The 19,422-nt window shown below is 40.1% G+C and overlaps 1 protein-coding gene across 1 annotated transcript in view; it reads right to left on the bottom strand.

The window, feature by feature from the left end:
* Window positions 1-3,450: 3,450 nt before the first annotated feature.
* Window positions 3,451-19,422, bottom strand: part of Amph (amphiphysin) — a 142,265-nt gene continuing 126,293 nt past the window's right edge. Inside the window, exons 17-20 of the mRNA XM_048339447.1 lie at window positions 14,809-15,015; window positions 13,367-13,615; window positions 10,052-10,153; window positions 3,451-4,215 (exon numbers count right to left, since the gene is read on the bottom strand). Of these exons, the coding sequence (XP_048195404.1) occupies window positions 4,108-4,215; window positions 10,052-10,153; window positions 13,367-13,615; window positions 14,809-15,015 (666 nt within the window). The 3' untranslated portion in view covers window positions 3,451-4,107. The remainder of the gene's footprint in view (window positions 4,216-10,051; window positions 10,154-13,366; window positions 13,616-14,808; window positions 15,016-19,422) is intronic.

Below are 19,422 nucleotides of genomic sequence, written 5' to 3'. Positions count from 1 at the left end.
TTGCTAAGGGCTGGATATTAACTGGATTTCAGGAAACCAAGAAAAAGTTTAGATTTTCTGCAAAAAAGAAAAAAAGCACAACATAAAACCTTCAAGGTTTTTATACAGTCTTTGTTTCAACTTACATAGATTTAAGAGTTGTATCACAATTGTCTTTTATTTAAGCTGAAAAAGTGAATGTAGACCACCATTAAGCAATCTTTGAAAAGTGTAATAATTAGACCAACTGGTGGGGATTTATGCCCATAATCCCAGCTACTCACAGGGCTGAGATCTCAGGATTGAGGTTTGAAGCCAGCCTTAGCAGATAAACCTATGAAACACTTATCTCCAAGGAAGAAATGGAGCTATGGTTCAAGAGATGAGTTCCAGCCTTGGGCAAAAACAAAATCAAGCAAGAGTGCTAGGTCCCAAGTTCAAACTCCAGTACCAGCACACACACAAAACTGTTGCCAGTGAACCACCCAATATTTAAGTGGGGCACTCAGTTTATTCAAGAACAGTTTATATGGCCCTATGGCTAACTCATCCAACCCTCCCTGTGTAGCATGAGGAATATTGTCTTTGGATAATAAGATCAGTCTTGGCTTAAAGCTACAGGGCAGGGTCGTTTTCAATGGGTCTGAGATGGATCCAAGAGCCACCTACAGGATGAAAAGAAGCACTGAGCTTTTTTTCTAAGTTGACCACAAGAGTCCAGATCATGGTGTGATTCCATCGACTCAATTCCTTGGCAGCAGTGCCCTGCTGGGGAGGACAGTAGCTTCGCCCTCCCAGGGGAAATCTGCTGGTGGGATCTGCTCATTGCCGAAGTCTGGGGCATAGTGTTGACAAGAATTTTCATTCCGTTCCAAGAAAAGACTAGCAGAGTCTTAAGAAGGTTTCATGATGCTCCTCTATACAATCTGTGAGGAATAAGGCACTAAGCCTCCATCATGTCTAAATTCCTCATTTTCTCATGATTCTTGTAGTTCCCAAAGGCATTTCCTCCCTTGGGAATTGGCCACAGAATAATGCTGAGATTTTCCTCTTGGTTTGATCCCAGGGCTCCTTCATGGCAGAAAAGAGTTCTGCGAGCCTGCATACCCTGGGAAGCCCAAAATGTGATGGATGTGGCTTGCTGAGTGACTCAGCACCATGCTAACTGTAGGAGCAAGAGCCTTGGTAGAAATGCCACAGCAGAATGCTACATGGAGCTTCTCCAATTCATGGAGTCCTGGCTAGTCTGAGGCATCATCATAAATTCAAATGCTCAGAGGTGGCCATGGGGCACAGGTGTCCAAGGACTGCAGCTGGCATTGGGAAGAAAGCCAGGTGGGCGAAGGCTTCCTAAGAACTGCCAGCTTTGTCTGACTCAGGCTGTCTACAAGTTTGGCCTTATAAGAAGCAGCTTTGAGATGGAAGTTCCAAGAGATGGAAACAGGAGGATTTTACTGTTATCATTATGTTTAATGTACTAGGTGAATTTACTTTGACGTACCCCCTGTGGTCACTGTATATGATTCTGGTACACTGGATATTGTACATATTCTTATCTGAACTGGGGAAGGGAAAGAAAAACGAAGGAGGGTGTAACAAATATGACAAGAAATGTACTCACTACCTTATTATGTAACTACACCCTCTCTGTACATCACCTTATCAATAAAATTTAATTTAAAAAACAGAAGCATTTGACTCTGGAGTGAAGGCTTCAGTAAAGGCTTCCTGGATCCAGATCATTTGCAATGAAACATAGGTACAACTTCCCCAATACATGACAGAATGTTGTGCCTAGAATGGGCTGGGGGTATGTTAATGTGAATTATACTGAGAAGGGAAAGTGGAAGGAACTTCCATATGTCCTGGGATTACCCACACAGTCTTCATGTAAAAGAACTCTCATTCCATAACAGAGGGTAGCAATACAGCCTCACCACTTACCTACTTTTTCAATTCATTGAGAACTGTTAGATCGTGGTAATTCCTGAAACAAAGAAATTGATCGCTTATATTTAGTATCTTTAAAAAATGGGCATTGTCAGTAATCAGGATGAAATAACTAAATGAAAAAAAAGGATTTTCAGAACCTTTGGTGAGTTTTATTTTTAGAACTAATTTTTCGGTTCTGGCTTTTGGTATTCTATGTGTAGCTTCAGTGTTGGGAGTGGCTTTCTATTATAAATCTCATATTGTTTGTTTTGGGTTGGGTGACGATTTGTTATTTCCTTCACTGGACTAGCTAATTCATGGGGCCTCAACATCCTTGTCAGTTATGCCTTGGTAAATCTATGGGTCAATAATATAGATATCCCTATTAACATTTAAACATCAAGCTTAGTAACCCACTAAGAGAGTTTGAATCATGAACCAGAAACACAGCATAGCAAACACCCTTCCCAATGCACATTCTTGACCAGCTCTCACTGTTTATAGAATTCTATCAGCAGGAAAAGGCCTACACAAACACAAAATATTTTTGTTCCAAGAATTATCTTTTAGCAACAGTGGTCCAATGAAAGGACTTTTCTATGCCACCTGATTTAATTTTGTTCAATATACCTATGAACATAACATGCGAGAAAGAAAAGTGACCAAAAATAAATGAAGCTGGCATGGGAAGAAATTGCTGATGATGAAGGTTGTAAAACTTTCAGTGTGAGTCACATATTGGGACCCCACAGCCAGCACCTTTAAGGGGATTCCCTCCACAGCTGTTATTTGTGCTCTAGTCATTTCTGGTGATCAGGGATACCAAGTGACCAGCAATGACTGGAATGGAGGTGGGAGGGAGCAAGGCATGGCTATGGAGCACAACCCAACAAGAGAACAAGCAGAGTTCTGCACAAATAACAACTCCAAGATAAATAATCACAAAAGACTCATCAAAAGGAATAAGGGTAACTATCAGACATTGACCAAAGATTTATTTGGAATGACACAGCACTGAAACATAATCTTTACAGATGATTTGTGAACAGTGTACATCACTTACTTATTTTTGGATGTTCTATGGAGATGAGTTTGCATAAATATAAAGAGGTGGAAATAATATAGGAGCTTTTATTTTTAAATAAGTTCTTTTTGTAGGGGGAGGGGTAGATTCATATGCCCCATCTTCTAGCCAATCTCATAAAGGCAGAAGCGAAGACCACATAGCTGCTGGTCTAGGGCTGGCCTTCCCTTGGATCCAGCAGCTGGACAAGCTGCCTAACCAGGCTCTGCTCTGTCCAAAGGGGCAGCAGCTTGGAACTGCCTTCATCCTGGAAACTGCACACAACAAACACAGATACTGTCAACTGCTTTGGCAATGAGATGGCTGGTTTTGTCCTCAGGCAAAACCGCACTGTAATGCCAGACAGAGTAAGAGCAATGCATGTCTCAATGACACTTGAGAGGCAGAAAGCTACAATGGAAAGAGGGGAAGAGAAAAGAAGGAAAGGGGAGGGGAGAGGAGGGGAGAGAAGGAAAGGGAAGGGGAGGAAAAGGGAGGGGAGGAATGGAGAGGGGAGGATAGGAAAGGAAAGGAAAGGAAGCACCTATGTATCTTGTGCATACACATAGGTGTAATGTCACAGGGACTAGCTTGTGTGATTTGTGTGTCCATATCTATGTAGAGAGAGGCAGGTTGGAAAAGACCATTGAAAACATTTTCAGCAGTATGGTTTGAGACACAGTAATCCTGAAAAGGAGAGAGAGAGCACGCACGCATGCTCCGGCCTGGGCAGGGGTCAGATAACTTTGCACTACAGAACACTTCAACACAGCTTCTGGGGTGCCCACTAGGTACCACACTGTTGGTGCAGAGAAACAAAGGGTTGGCCTGGAGAAAGCTAGTAGAGAACTGGAAAGGGGATCAAGTATAAGTATCCACAGCTCAGACAATCACAGACTTGCTATTGACCACATGAGAACAAAGTGAAGACTTTTTCCTTCATTTGCTTTTTTTTCTCCCCTCTTACATATATATGTATTTTTTTTCACACATGCTCTGTGGATAAGTCTTCTTAAACTTTGTCTGGTGTCACCGTGGAAGTTATTCCATGTGTGATAGCAAAAGTGAACTCTTCAGGATTTCATGGAGGTTCCAAACCCAGTCAGGAAGCTCCTTCTATAGTACCTGCAGCCCTACTCCAGGCGCCGGGTGAAGTTTTCGGGAAAGAGACCTTTGTAAGCAGCCAGGTCTCTGTATTGAAGCCAATCCGATTCCTTCACCCCCACAAGCCAGCCTGCATCCTGCAAGACAGCAACACATGTACACAGTACAAGGAAGTACTGAACACATACACACTGTCAACATATATATAGCTGCGCAGGAAGGCCTGTCCCAAATAACTTAGTAGTTAAAAAAATTAAACCATAACCATCTGTAGCGATTCATTTGCTCCATAAACCATAGCTCCTTGAAGATTATAATTCTAATTTTGTGGAAAGCATAATGGAGGATTAATGGGATTATGAGCTTTTTATTTAGTTGTAAATTTATTTTTATTGGATATTTTATTTAAATAGTTTTTATTAAATATTTTATTTAAATACATTTTTACACATTTTATTAAATATTTTTTCAAGGGAAATTTGATTTAATGTATCAGTTTATGAGTACATGATTTTTTTAAAATTTTAAACACTCTTTAAGTAGTAATATACAAAGGGGCTTCAATTCAACCTGTCAGTTTATGAGTATAATGCACCTTGATTAGTGTTTTCATCATTCTCACCCCATCTCTCCCAATCTCACCCATCTCCTCTCCTTTCCTAGCTCCATTTCATCTATGTACCTTGAGTTTTTAATAAAAAGGAATTCTGTGTAGAAACATGGTATACAAAGCATGGCCTGTCATCTTGTGGGTCACAGCAAAATGAGGTTAGAATGCAGTGCTGAAGCAGCTCAGGAAAGTCTTGCTTGTGAGGCAGAACTTGGCCTCCTGGTTCACACTGAAGCTCAACAACCACCTTTCTTTTATCATGTATTACAAACTAGTTCTGTGCTTGGTGGAACTGCTGTGGTATCTCTTGTTATTAGTTACTTACCCTTCCTTTTTTTTTCTTTTTAGCAACAATAGGGGTTTGAACTCAGAGACTCACATTAGGTAGGCACTCTACCACTTCAACCATGCTTTTGGCACAAGCTTGAGTCTTGATCTACCTACTTTAGATTTCCTTTTGTTGCTGGGATTCCAGGTGCATGCCGTGACTGTGTCAGCTTCTTTCTATGGAGATCAAGTCTCAATGACTTTTATGCCCAGGATGGGCTGGATCCTTAAACCTCCCAATCTCAGCCTCCTATGTGAATGACATGCAAGCACCATTCTTCCCATCTATGGGGTGAGAGGGGGTCTTGCAAACCATTTTTCCCAGCTTGGCTTCAAACCACGATCCTCCTTTTCTTAGACTCCCATGTGGCATGAGCTACTAGCATTTGGCTCCTGATTTTTCAAGTAAACTACCAAGTGGTTTAACACTGTGGTATTTTTGTTGGAGACATTTGCATGTTCTTTATAACTTAACATTTGTGGTCATAGAGGAATGCCATAGCACACACAAAAAATGAAGATATTTAGCCACAGAAAGGCTGAAGAACACATTCCTGGATGGCCAAGCAGAAGGGGAGAGGACATATAAAATGGAGAAACAGGCTGTTGTCTGTCCTGATTCTTCAGAAAGAAAACAGCATTGAGCTGGAAATAGCTGAGTTAGAAGGTATATTTGGACACGTGGTGAATGAATGAAGTCAAAGCAGTGGGGAATGACTGTCTTTTTATGATACTCAGTGCAGGAGAAAGACCCCACTTAGAATGAAGGATGGTCAGATTTCATCTGAACCAAATGATCAATACAGTTCAAGTACATCAGATAAAATGGGCTCTCAAAAATTAAATAAAGAGCTGAATATATTCCCATTTGATAGAATCCGAAACCATAAATTGCCATTGTCATATAAATAAGAAGTATAAGAGCTAGACAGACCATTTTTTAAGGAAAGAGGAGAAAAAAATCACTGAGAGAAAATGACCCAATAAGATAACTGATGATATCTTCTCTGATGAGGAAAAAAAAATCCTTTACAATTATGAGGTAACATGCGTGAAGGATAAATTTATACAAATTTATACTTACAATAAAAGATGATCACTAAATATTTTCTGAACCTGTAGAATGCATATAAAAAGTCATTTCTTCCCATAGTAAGTGTCTATATTTGACTTCATTTACAGTGCGTAAAACATCTAGTGGGTCTAAAGAGAGTCAAACATTTTAAAATTGTTTCAATATAGACAAACAAGGACTTCCACAAATCCATCATCAAGATCTACTCCAACACTTATATCCTGAAATACCACGAGTCATGAAGCAGAAGATACTAGCCAGTATAAATCTTGACCTGAGAAGAATTGAATTTTAACAGCTTAAAATACATAACAAACAAGGATTTCCAGTTTAGCTTGTATCAGACAAGTGTGTCTATGCAGAATAGTTAGAAATACTAAAATGACTACATTATCTCTATATACAAAGGTTTGCATATATGGGTCTACATATAGCCAACGATTTGTTATAAAATCTGCAATATAAGATGCAAGATTATGTACAGTGAGGTAGGGGTAAACGAGGGTCACAACTGTTGAAGGCACCAAGGATTACCAGAAGGTTGAGATTGGGGATTATTTAATGCTATGGTGGGCAAGGCCAAGCTAACATGTTTTCCCTCAGCCATATCCTCAGTCCATGTGAGACAGGGCATTCCATGGATAGAGCCTAGGGGAGCCCGAACAGCTGAGCATTGATGGGAGGATATCTCAAAAGTAAGGGACTTCCAGGGTACAGCCCCAACTATGCAGACAAACTTCCCTGAATACTTGGTCTGACCTCTGACTTTGCATGTGTAAAGTCTGCACCTAGATTCTCGGGGAAAATCAATAGCAGAATGGCTGTCTATGCTTAATAAAGACATAAGCACTGCTGGTAGAGTTGGGCCAGGTTTAGAGTGTGAATCTTACCCAGCACTGCAGGTGCCTTCTACTGCAATTCCTTCTTGCCTTAGAGGTAGAGACAATGGCCCAGAAATAAGAATTTGTACAATGATCAAAGGTAACCACTGGAGCAAATTATAAAATGAGTGTCTATAAATTTAAAGTAATATCCTATAATGTAAATTCTGTTAGGATAAAAATAAACAATCTTCAGATACAGAAAAGAGAGCCTAGACTCTGCCATGTATGTCTACCCGCTGTGTCCAGCATCAAGAGAAATACCACAGGTGGAAACCAGGAAAATACAATTCCAGAGATAAAAGGCAACAAACAACTATGCCCTAAAATGCCCCACCTTTTACAATGATCATTAAGAAATGTACAGCAGCTGAGAAAAATATGTTCAAGAACTTACTCTAGGAGATAATAGTACTGAGAAAACAGATGAGAAATGTCAGCAAAGAAAAAGAAACTATGTAAAAGAACAAGAAAGAAATTACAGTGTTGTTTAAGTATAATATGAGTTCCCTAGACATGCCTCCAACACCAGTCCTCCTGTTCTCAGCCTCTCAAGTAGCAAAGATTACAACAAACTAGAAGTAGTAGATGAGAGAGTCATGGTCTAAGAAGACAGATCAATAGAAATTTTCCAGATGGACTTCCATAGTGAATGACGTTAATATTGATCAATAAAGGACAGAATCTCAGACATTAAGAGATACATGTAATATACTGGAAAATCCACCAAGAGAGAAGATAGAACAGAATGTGGAAAAGAATGAAGGATATAAGTAGCTAAAAGATTTCCAAATGAAATTAAAAGTATCAACTACATGTGAAAGTACAGTGAACATTAAATATGAAATCACACAAAAATAGTTTTTTAAAACCAAACATATTTTACTCAAATTAATTTACAACTATAAATACAGAGTGATTTACTGTATTAAAAATGAACATGGTATATGTTAATGAGCATGGTAAATGACAGCTGATTTACAATTACAAACAGAAAAGGACCACAAAACAATGGAAAAACATCTTGAAGAGATGACAGAAATAAAGACAATCCAGAATTATTTACATATTTAAAAAAACTTTAAAAATGTGTATGAATGAAGAGATTTGCACACAGAGGCTCTATTGCCAATTGATCTATATTATAATAATTGCTAATTTTTTCACAGAAAGGAAACTTTAACCAGAAATTTTAAGCACAGACACTCATATTTGTAGAAAGCAATGAAGACATTGGAAATAGTAAATATAAAAGGCTACTTTTTTTTTTGCCAGTCCTGGGGCTTGGACTAAGTGCCTAAGCACTGTCCCTGGCATCTTTCTGTTCAAGACTAGGCACTCTACTTTGAGCCACAACTCCACTTCTGGCTTTATCTATACAAATGGTGCTGAGGAATCAAACCCAGAGCTTCATGTATTTGAAGTAAGCACTCTACCACTAGGTCATATTCCCAGACCCAAGGCTACTTTTTTCTTCTCTTCTAAAAGTCAATTTATGACTAGTACAACTATAAAAACACACAAAGAATTTTTAATGTTTTTTGAGCTATGTAGAGATGTCAATATTTTTGCCTATTTTGGTAATATATGCCTTATTGCTCTTTTCTTTAAAAGTCTAAGATTTTAATAATAATACTTTCCTTAAACCTTACAAGGAAACAACTTGGGGTTATATTAACTTTCTAAATTATGTGTTTATAATTGTATTCATTTTTATTGAGGAGAATTCAATCATTTATTGATCACACATAGGCTTTATTCTCATCCATCATTTTGTTACCTGGTACCATTCATTATTCAACTCACTATACTGAACAGGATGTGAAATTATTTTTATTATTTCCTTCTACCTATGCACTATTTAATTAACATTCTTTTTACATTCTTTTTCTAACATTTAAGTTAATGATCATTATGAAAATTTGTCAACTTAGTCTATGACTTCTTTGACAAATGAATTGTTTTCTAAGTGTATTTTTAAATATTGAGTTCTTTTAAAAATATTTTGTTAATTTATAATCTGGTTTTATAGTAATAGAGATTATTTTGTTGTTTAGGCTGTATTTGAGATACATTTATACTTGTTATTATTAAAAGAAAGAACAAAATGTTGGGTATGGAAGTTGAAAGTTGTGATGCTTAACTTAATTTTTTAGGGAAAATCACCAATCTCTTTTAAAATAATATGGAAGTTACAGCTCTTCTTTCCAGAAAAAAAGTTCATAGACTTATTTATTCATGCTTTGCATAATTTTAAAAGTTCACAAATCAAGAGCTGGTGCTAGTGGTTTATGCCTACAATCCTAGCTACTCAGCAGGCTGCTCTGAGGATTCCAGTTTGAAGCTAGCTTGGGCAGGAAAGTCCATGAGACTCTTATCTCCTTTTAGGTATCAAAAAAGCCAGGAGTGGAGCTGTGGCTCAGCCATGAGCAAAAATACCTCAGTGACAATGCCTAGGCCCTGAGTTCAAGCCCCAGCACTGGCACCAAAAACACCACCAAAAAAGTTCACAACTCAAAAATAGGAACAAATTAGAAGATTGCAGCACCTTACCCTGAGACCTCTTTGCTAGAAGGCATGCTTATAGGAGCCTCCTTTAAATTTAAATTTAAAGGCTTTATAATGTTGTGTTGTTGGGTATATAGTTCAATGAGTTTGGGAAAATGCACACACACACACACACACACACACACACACACACACACCTACCAATATGGATGGCCATTTCCATCTCTCCAGAAAATTCTCCCATGTTCTTTCCCAGTTGACCTCCCCACCCCCAGAGGCAATTCTCTGAAGGGGATTTTGAGTTCTCCAGGCTAGCCTCAGCACCTCTTAGAGATGGTATAACAGAAACATCTCTGGGAAGTGATGTTATAGGATAAGAAAAGGTCATCTTACATGAAGATGCAGTGATGGCACTGGATCCTCCAAGGCCCTGAAAATCCAACCAATGCTGTGCTACTGTCACAACCACTTCAGCCCCTCTCAGAGTTGGCTTTCAAGAGCTTCCTGTATGCAACCAGCCCTCAGGGGAAAATCAACACGACCAGAAGCATCTTCCCAATCTTGTCTTTTACCTGGTCAGCTTCTGAGTCTGAGGGGACCACCAGCACCACGTCACCCCTTTGTAGGTTAAGCTCATCAGAATTGGCTGCCTCAAAATCATGCAATGTTTCCACCTGCAAGATTTTAAAGGAACAGGTTAACTTTGGAAAGCAAAGAAAGATGTTAAAATAAATACATAGCTGCCTTGTCAAAAACGACATTCTTAGAAGCATTTTCCTAGTAGGATAGAAAGATGAATATCTCCATTACACCCTGCTCTGGGAGGTTTGTCTGCAGGTTGGCCCTCAAAGGCTCATATGTTGATAATTTGGTCCCCATCATTTGGTGTGAGAGGCAAGGGGACCTATAAGAGGCAGATCCTCCCAGGAGGCCCTTGGGGGAACTGCCCTCAGAAGGGAATAAGCCAGTCCCTGGAAGACCTTGGTTAGACTCTGCCCAGCCCTTCCCCACACTCTGGTTTCCTGTCTTGCACTGATGGACTCTGGTTGCAGGATACCTCGTGTCACGTGACACAGTAAGAGACCTCCCCTGAGCTTAGCCAGTACCTGCACCAATCTCTGAGCCTCCAGATCTGTGAGCTACATAAACCTTTTTACTTGATAAAGTAGCATGCCTTAGGTATTCCATTACAATAACAGATCTGTACACACCCCAAGGATAAAGAAAGCTTCTAGAGACAAAGAAAAAAGGGAGGGAGTACTATTCTATGTTTATTTCATACTCTTTATTTTTCCTAATTCCTATAAGGCCATTTGAATATATATATATATATATATATATATATATATATATATTAGTGAAATGTCTTTAATGTAGATTTAAGTTACAATTCACTAAATTTGAATTCATCATTTATATTTATAGATATTGACACATTTGTATTTATAGATATTGACACTTTATTACTGCTTATCATTGAAACTTGAGGATCCAGTGCCATCACTGTATCTTCATGTAAGATGACCTTTTCTTATCCTGTAACATCATTTCCCAGAGATGTTTCTGTTATACCATCTCTAAGAGGTGCTGAGGCTAGCCTGGAGAACTCAAAATCCCCTTCAGAGAATTGCCTCTGGGGGTGGAGAGGTCGACTGGGAAAGAACATGGGAGAATTTTCTGGAAGTTATTCTAACCTCAGCTTTGTCTAAATAACTAAAAATTATTTGAATCTTATGTGAGAATTAGTACCAAACTTTGGGATCACTTTCCTTGTACACACACTTTTCCCCTTCCCTATACTACTATTTATTTATTTATACTACCCATGTCAACCTGCTTTTATTGCCTCCTTAAAAATCATTTCTTTAAGCTGGGTGCCAGTGGGTCATACCTATAATCTTAGTTTCTTGGGAGGCTGAGATGGTGGTTCAAGGCCAGCTCCCGCTGAAATGTTCAAGAGATTCCTTCTTAAGCCATAGCTGGGCACAGTGGTATATGCCTGTCATCCTAAACTATGTGGCAGGCTGAGATTGGGTGGATTGTGGTGCGAGGCCTGTCCAGGCAGAAAAATCTGTGTGACTCCTTCATGCAGAGAAGCTGGGTAGAGGGGTCCATGCTTGTGATTTCAGCAATGACAGGAAGCTTAAAGTAGATGCATTATGGCCAAGGCACATGCTAGCACCACTGGAAGGGAATTAACAAGTGTAAAACAGGCCTGAGGTGTGGCTCCAGTGGTAGAGTGCCAGCCTAGCAAGCATGAAGCCCTGAGTTCAAACTCCCTAGTATCATAAAAAATAAAAATCTCTAAAATAACATTACAACTAAAAGTAGAAAGAACACAATGACCACCCACAAGCCTATCTCCTAGCTTGAGTAACTATATAATCCTGGCCAGCTCTCTCTCTCCAATTGTTGGCCTCAATCCCACAGAGATGAAGCAATGTTTTTAAAAGGTGTTCTGTTGTATACACAATCACAAAATGTCAGCACTGGAGATGACTGCCATCCCCAAATTGGCTACTCTAATGAGAAGACTGATGTGCAGAGATGCAGGTTAAGCTCTGGGGCTGATTCACACTGAGGCATCAAGGAAGACATGGACCAGGCCTCAAGCCCAAGCCCTGCAAGGCATATGGCTTCCTTGACCTCAGGTGAACCAATTAAAACAAAACAGCCACGCACAGCCCCGTAATCCTATACTCAACTTTTCTCCAATTTAATTTATTTATAAATCAATTATATGCTCACCCCTGATTTATCAAGGTGTCTACTATTTTCTATAAGATGGAGTGGGGAAGAGGAGGAGGAAATAGGGTGGGCGGGGTGAGGAGGGAGGAGGGAAGAGAAAGAGATGGGAGGGGAGGGAAGGAATGGGGGGCAGGGAGATAGTATGACTTTCACTGTTCAATCCCAGCCCTATGAACACACTCAAATTTTTTTTAAGTTGCCAAGTGTGTGGCAGATGAATTTTGAAATGTAAATCAAATTATGGAATTGAACATTCCTAACCAGATCCCACGAGAGAACATTATCTGCCTTCGATCTTGGCTAATGCCAGTGTTTTCTGGTCATTATTTGTTATTTTGGTAAGGACATTGGTTTATAAAGGTTTTAAGTATACCTGCTGGGAATAACATTGTTCTGTTACTGCAGGCTTATTTCTGTCTTGCTTTTCATGGAAGCCTGAAATCTGCTTTGACTAATTAATTCATTCAATGGATGACTCTTGCTTTGCTTGTATTTGAAATATCCACAGGGTCACCCCTGCTTCCTCTCTGGCAGTCACATGGGGGTCTGAGCCAGGCTCAGGGGGACTGGGGGGATTTAACCCACTCCTTACCTATGGGCAGACCTGGTGCCCCCACTAGTTCTTTGTTAAAATGGGGAAGGTACTTCTGTACTGCTTGCTGGCTCACAGCAAGGAAATCCTCCCATTTTCCAAGGCGAATTTCCAAGGATGACAGGAAAATAGTAGGTAGGGAAGATATACATTGCAAAGAGGAAAAGTAAAATACCAGAAAATCAAAGGTTGCAGCAAGCCGGATGCAGGTGTCTCATGCTTATAATCCTAGCTACTCAGGAGGCTGAGATCTGAGGATCATGGTTCAAAGCCAGAGGAGGCAGGAAAATGGCCATGATACTCTTATCTCCAGAAAATGGCCAGGAAACAAGAAGTGGAGCTATGATTCCCAAGTGGTAGAGCACCAGTCTTTAGCAAAAACAGAGCTCAGGGACAGCAACCAAATCCTGAGTTCAAGTTCCATAGATTGGAGGCGTGCGCGCGCGCACACACACACACTTGAAGTAAATGGAACGCAAAGTAAGAAAAGTAAGAAAGTAAGAAAAGTAAGAAAAGACAAATGACTACGACATCACAGTACAGAGACCTTGTAGAGAAAGCCAGGCGGCTGATCCGGGGAGGCCTCCCCTCCTGAGGGAAGCTGATCAGGAGGTGCAGCCTGGGAATCCTCTGGAGGCTCCTGCTCCCTGGCCAGCTCTGGAGGTTCCCCCATGGAGGCCCCAGGAGCCACATCCGCTGTGGCCTCCTCAGGTTCTGTACCCATGGCTGTTTCGTGTTCCCCTTCTCCTTCATGGTTGGAGGCAGGCTCAATGACCACAGAAGGGATGACCTTCTCCTAGAGAAAAAAGGCAGCAGTGGTGTCCAGCAGGGATGAGGAACAAGACATCTGCATCTCCCAGAACCTGCCTCTACAACCCCCGGTGCCCCAATAATTGTCCCCCAAATCCTGCACCATGTAATGCTTGGCTTACCAACTCTGTCTCTTAATGCTTCCTGTCTGAGTACCAAACTCTTTAGTGGGGTTTATGTCTGGGGCCTTTGGTGGTCACTGATTTCTGAGTACAGTGGAGATGGATGGAGACTGAAGGGGGGTACAAGGGGGTCACTGGAGGTCAGGGAGACCATGGTGAAATGGAAATCCAAGGGAGGTTTCCACGTTGACCTATATGATCTTTGCAGCCTTCCATTTCTGTCCCCAAGGTATGGAATGTGTGACTGATGGCTTTTGAGTGCTGGATAGAGGTGGTGACAGCAGGGTCTCTTTGCTCTTTGCTCCAGCTCCATGTAGGACCTCACTGTGTGCCTTCCCTATTAAGAGTGGAGCCCAAGCACTGACCCTTGCTGGAGGAAGCCTGGTGGTAGAGGTCACAAAACAGTGAGGACAGTAATATGAGGTCATTAGTAATGTTGATTTCTCACCACATGCCTGGCCCTGGCCTAATGTTTTATGGGTATTTTCTCCCTCAGCCCTGTTATGGAATTCTCCTCTCTTCCATCCATTTTCATCTTTCATTATCTGTGACTCATTCCTTATTCCCTGGCCTCCTCCTCTTCCTCTTCCTGTGCTTCAACTGCATCAGCCATAGGAACCAGAAATCATGTGGAACACTATGGTGTAGACATGCAGTGACTGCTGAGACCACTCTGAATATCTAGCAATGATTTTATATATATATACACACATATGTATATATAATATGTACACATTATATACACATACAATGTACATGTTATATACATGCATATTGCATATAATACTGTATGTTATAACATAATACATATTTTATATATTATATTTTATATAATTTATATTATGACCTCATTATATAACTATATTGTATATAATATGAACACATTATATTTTGTATTATATATAAAATCTAGGTTATAATATAACCACACATACATATTATAGGGAAACACAAAATGGTATTAACTTATTCTGCATACACGAAGCTACCACTCTCAACTTGCAGACAGATTACTCTAGCTTTCTGTCTCCCATGATTCCTGTGTGGGGAGACTCACCTGAGTGGCTGCTGTATCTGTCTCTGCAGATGGAGGTCTGTCACTGTCTGCAAACTCTGTGGTTTCTGCCTCCGTTTTGGTCTCCTCTAAACTTCCTCCTTCGCTGGCAGGAAGGGCTGCCTTGTCTGCCTCTATTTCCTCCACCAGAGCCCCCTCAGTGGGCACATGGGATCCCACAGTCTCTGCACCCTCCATTCCAGGCTGGATCTGTAAGGAAGACACCAAACAAGACAAGTCTGTGACTCCAGATCCAAAGTCTCCCAGCAAGGCTCATCAGATCACAATGCTGGGGACTTAATTTTTTTAGTTCTAAGTATATTTTGGATATGAGGCCCTTGCGATGGCCATTTTTGTTGGCTGGAGTGAGATGACAACGAATGAGGCCTCAGGGCATGGGCAGGATGGCAGGGGCCTGAGCTCAGCAGTTGGGGACTGGGGAAGCCACACCTGTAGGACAGCCTCACCATGCAAAGTCTCTATGCAGACATTTCCTCATCATTGTGGGGAAGTTTGCTGAAGCTAAATTGCTTTCAGGAAGGAAGAAGAGGTGATAGTTTTCTGAATGAGAACTCTTCCAAATGAAGGAAAGATAATTTAAAAACATCAAACACATATTATAAAAATCCTAAATATCTGCAGAGTTGAAGGCTGTCTAGAAAATGCAAAAACAGATTTCACATCTTTACTGGGAGAAGCATGGTAGAGAAGGGAGGTTTTGAGCAGTATTTAAAACTTACTATTCTGAGAGGAATTCAATGAAAATTTTAATTTTTAGCTAATTGGTTTGGAATTCAACTTCTTAATAGGAGTCAAAGAACATCAGCTTGGCAGGCCTGATATAAGCAGTTCAAACTAGAAAAACAGGGGACAAAAATATTATATTGATCTTGTTTACTACTACCTGGACATGGATTCCAGAAGCTAATCTTGTTTTCTGACATGCTTAGCAGTAGCTATTCTTTTTCTTTACTGAACAACTTCTAGCCGGTTCATTCTATTAGGCTAGCCAAGGCATTCATTCTATTAGGTTACCCAAGGCCTAATCTTTTATTTTCACTTTTAAAAAAATGTTTAAATTATCTTTCAGTGGTTCTATGAAGGAGTTGGCATTTAACCAAGCAGTTTATGAATACAATACATTCTGATCAGTCACCCTTTCAATGTTCTCACTCATCCCTCCTCTTCCCACTCTGTCCTTACTTTACTTAATTCTGTAGAACATACATTGAGTGCTTTCCAAGTCCTCATCTAGACAATACGAATTCTCCAACTGAATACTGACATGAACAATGACTGTAGGCATTGGAAATGGGAGATGAAGTTGGGAACAGTGCCTCATGCCAGTAATCTCAGCTACTTGGGAGACAGAGATCAGGAGGATTGAGGTTTGAGGCCAGCATTGACAAAAAGTTCATTAGGCACCCATCTCAACCAGGAGCTGAGCATGATAGCAAGGCTCAGCCATCCCAGCTATGTGTGAAGCATCCAGAGGGAACTGCAGTTCAGGATGACTGGGACAAAAAGTGAAAGACTAGCTTGAAAGTGACCAGAGCAATGAGTGTTAGAATGCTTGTCTTCAGCAAAAGAAGCTCATGGACAGTGCTAAGGCCCAGAGTTCAAGCCCCAGGAATGAAAAAAAAAATTCTGAGACATTTTATCAAGTAATAATCAATATAGTAGAAATTTAAGATGATCTCTATATTCTTTACATAGTGATTTTCTTTCTTAAGACACTATTATCTGGATTGTAAATCTTAAAATAATCAAATGAAACATCTTTTACTTTTAAAAATGTTATTGAAGATATTTAAAAAAATAAAATTTTAATATAGTTATTAAAAAAAAAAAAGAAAGAAAGTGACCAGAGCAAAACCAGCTGAGATATGATAGGCTCAGAGGCCAGTCACTTGCCTGGCAAACACAAAGCCGTTCGGGCTCTTCATAGAACATGTGCGATCATCCAAAATATAGCCACTGGCTACAATAAAGTCCTGTTTATCTTTTTCTACTCAGTAATTAAGGTATGTGAGTTGAGAAAAGCAATCCCTTTCTATGCTTTGTAACAGTTACTTGATGATAAACATTCACAATTACAGCAGGGTAACAACTATGTGGGGATTTATATCTTGGTGAATGATTGGAAATTCCCCACAATAAAAACTCGTTTAAAAGTTTAAGAGAATTAAGCCCATTGCTGATGGCTCATGTCAGCAATCCTAGCTATATGGGAGGCTAAATTAGGAGGATTGTGTTTCAAGGCCAGCCTGAGTAGAAATGTTTGTGAGATCCTCTTTTTAACACATAGCTGAGTGCAGTGGCAAGTTCCTGCCATCTCAAGCTATGTGGATCAGATTGAGAGGATCACAGTTCTAGGCCAGCCTGGCCCAGCCTACATAATCCTTGAGACTCAGTAGACTTTGCCTGTAATCCCAGCAACTACAGAAAAACTAAATTGGTTGATCATGGCTCAGGGATGAACTTGAGTGAAAAGTGAGACCCTATTCTAAAAATAAGAGGTGGAAACTGAACTGGAGGAGTGGATCAAGTGGTAGAACACCAGCCTACACAGAGGGAAGTTCTGGGTTCAAACCTAGTACTGGAAAAAAATATTTAAGAGAACTGAACTCCTTTAAAAATAAGTATTAGGAAGCACTAAATGTAGAGAGAGGACGGGTGGGCAAATATAGTATTATATCAAATGTACATTGTATAAAAGTTGAACTATGTAACTTGAGGGTAGAGAGAGATGGGGGGGGAGAACAATGAAAGGGGTGACATTGACCAAGAAGCACTGTACTCATAACCTGAGTTCTGGAGTTGAAACCCCTTGTACAACTAGTAAATATAAATGAATAAAGATTAATAAGTAAATATAGATTGTATATGGATATTAACATCCCTGTTGTTAAAAGAGAGGAATGATAAAAACATAAATGAGAAAGGCATCTTAACTCCAGGAAGAATGACCAGTTGCTCCTATATTTACTGGAGAAATCAGAGGCTTACACCAAACACTGAAGACCTTTGCACATTTCTTCGATGTTAAGACTATAAGTAAAGACGGTGACATTGTCCAAAAAGAAATGTACTCTTTACCTGACTATATAACTGTGAACTTTCTGTACATTGCCTTTTTAACTATTAAAAAAGAATATATATATATATAAATACACACACACTTATAAGCAGTGTGCATGCAATGGATTTATATAGGCTCAAATGCAGAAGGCAAATAAGTGGTCATAATTCTGAGTTATTTTGGGATTCCATCTGCCTGGGAAATAACATCTGTGAATATCCATTGGTTTCAGTAGCTTTGTATCAGACAAAATGTGTAAGCACAGCAAATATGCCACTCCACACGCACACACGTACACATACACTGCTGCAGAGCATGAAGCTAACACAGCTATGTCATCTCCTGTGTATACAATCATCTTTTTATAGCTACATTTTCCAAGTACTACACATGATTAACAGCTGGATTTTCCTCTTACCTGAACCAATACATCTTAGGAACGAGGCCCATTTTTGTGGTGGATTAATGATGTTGTAAGAGGGTAATTTTTTGTGTGTATTTCAGTCCTGGGGCTTGTACTTAGGGCCTGGGCACTATACCTGAGGTTTTTGGCTCAAGGCTAGCACTCTACCACTTGATCAAGAGCTCCACTTCTGGCTTTTTGGTGATTAATTGTAGAAAAGAGTCTCAAAGGACTTTCCTGCCTGGGGTGGTTTTAAACTTGCAATCCTCAGATCTCAGCTTCCTGAGTAGCTAGGATTACAGGTGTGAGTCACTGTAAAGCATATTTTTAAAAATGTGTTCCACACACAGGGTTAATCACTAGCCTCAGAATTGGTGTCTATTTTTGACACGTCTGCCAATCAGGTTGTGTTGGATTTTTCTCTCAAAGGCTGTACTTGTTATTGCCTTCCTTTAGCTAAATAATTAAGGAGGCACTGCTGTCTGGATGTGACAACAGAGACTGGCAGGTGACAGACAGGTCATTCTTGCTCTGCCTATTCTGCAGGTGCCTGGCCTGAATGACACCAATTCTCAGTCCCAGCACCCCAGCAATGCACCTGATCTCTTCCACAAAGAAGTGTTGATGAGAATGCTGCAAATAAGTCACTAGAACACTGACATAAACAATTCTGGCAAAGGCAAGAGGCCGAGGGAACTTGCACTGGACTTACAGAGGAAATGCAAATAACCGCATGACCTACTTAGAAAAGTGAAGAGAAATGGCACCTTCCTCTATTCTTTTCTGGATCTGCTGCTAATGAATTCCATTTCTCTACATGATGCTTAATTCACATTTTGATTTTACAGCTTAGAAACAGTACACAACAGAGGGATGAGCCCCAGGGTGCATTCCTCTGAGTGTCTGGCTCTGACATTGGCCTGGTTTTAAGGAATGCTTTCATCCTTCTTTTCTATCTGCAATATCGTTCATAATTTTTACTCTTGAGAGAAGTTTTCCAATGTGACAGTGGTCACTGGCTGCCATAGAACCACAGAAAACTTCCATGGAACATTGGAAACCAGTTGCTCAAATTTCAGCTACTTGGGATGCAGAGAGGTGAGGAGTGCTGTGCAAGGACCTCCGAAGGAAG

This window comes from Perognathus longimembris, chromosome 2 (genome assembly GCF_023159225.1).
Source record: "Perognathus longimembris pacificus isolate PPM17 chromosome 2, ASM2315922v1, whole genome shotgun sequence".
Classification (NCBI taxonomy): domain Eukaryota; kingdom Metazoa; phylum Chordata; class Mammalia; order Rodentia; family Heteromyidae; genus Perognathus; species Perognathus longimembris.
The sequence above is the reverse complement of the archived record's forward strand: the minus strand, read 5'-3'. Positions and strand labels throughout refer to the sequence as shown.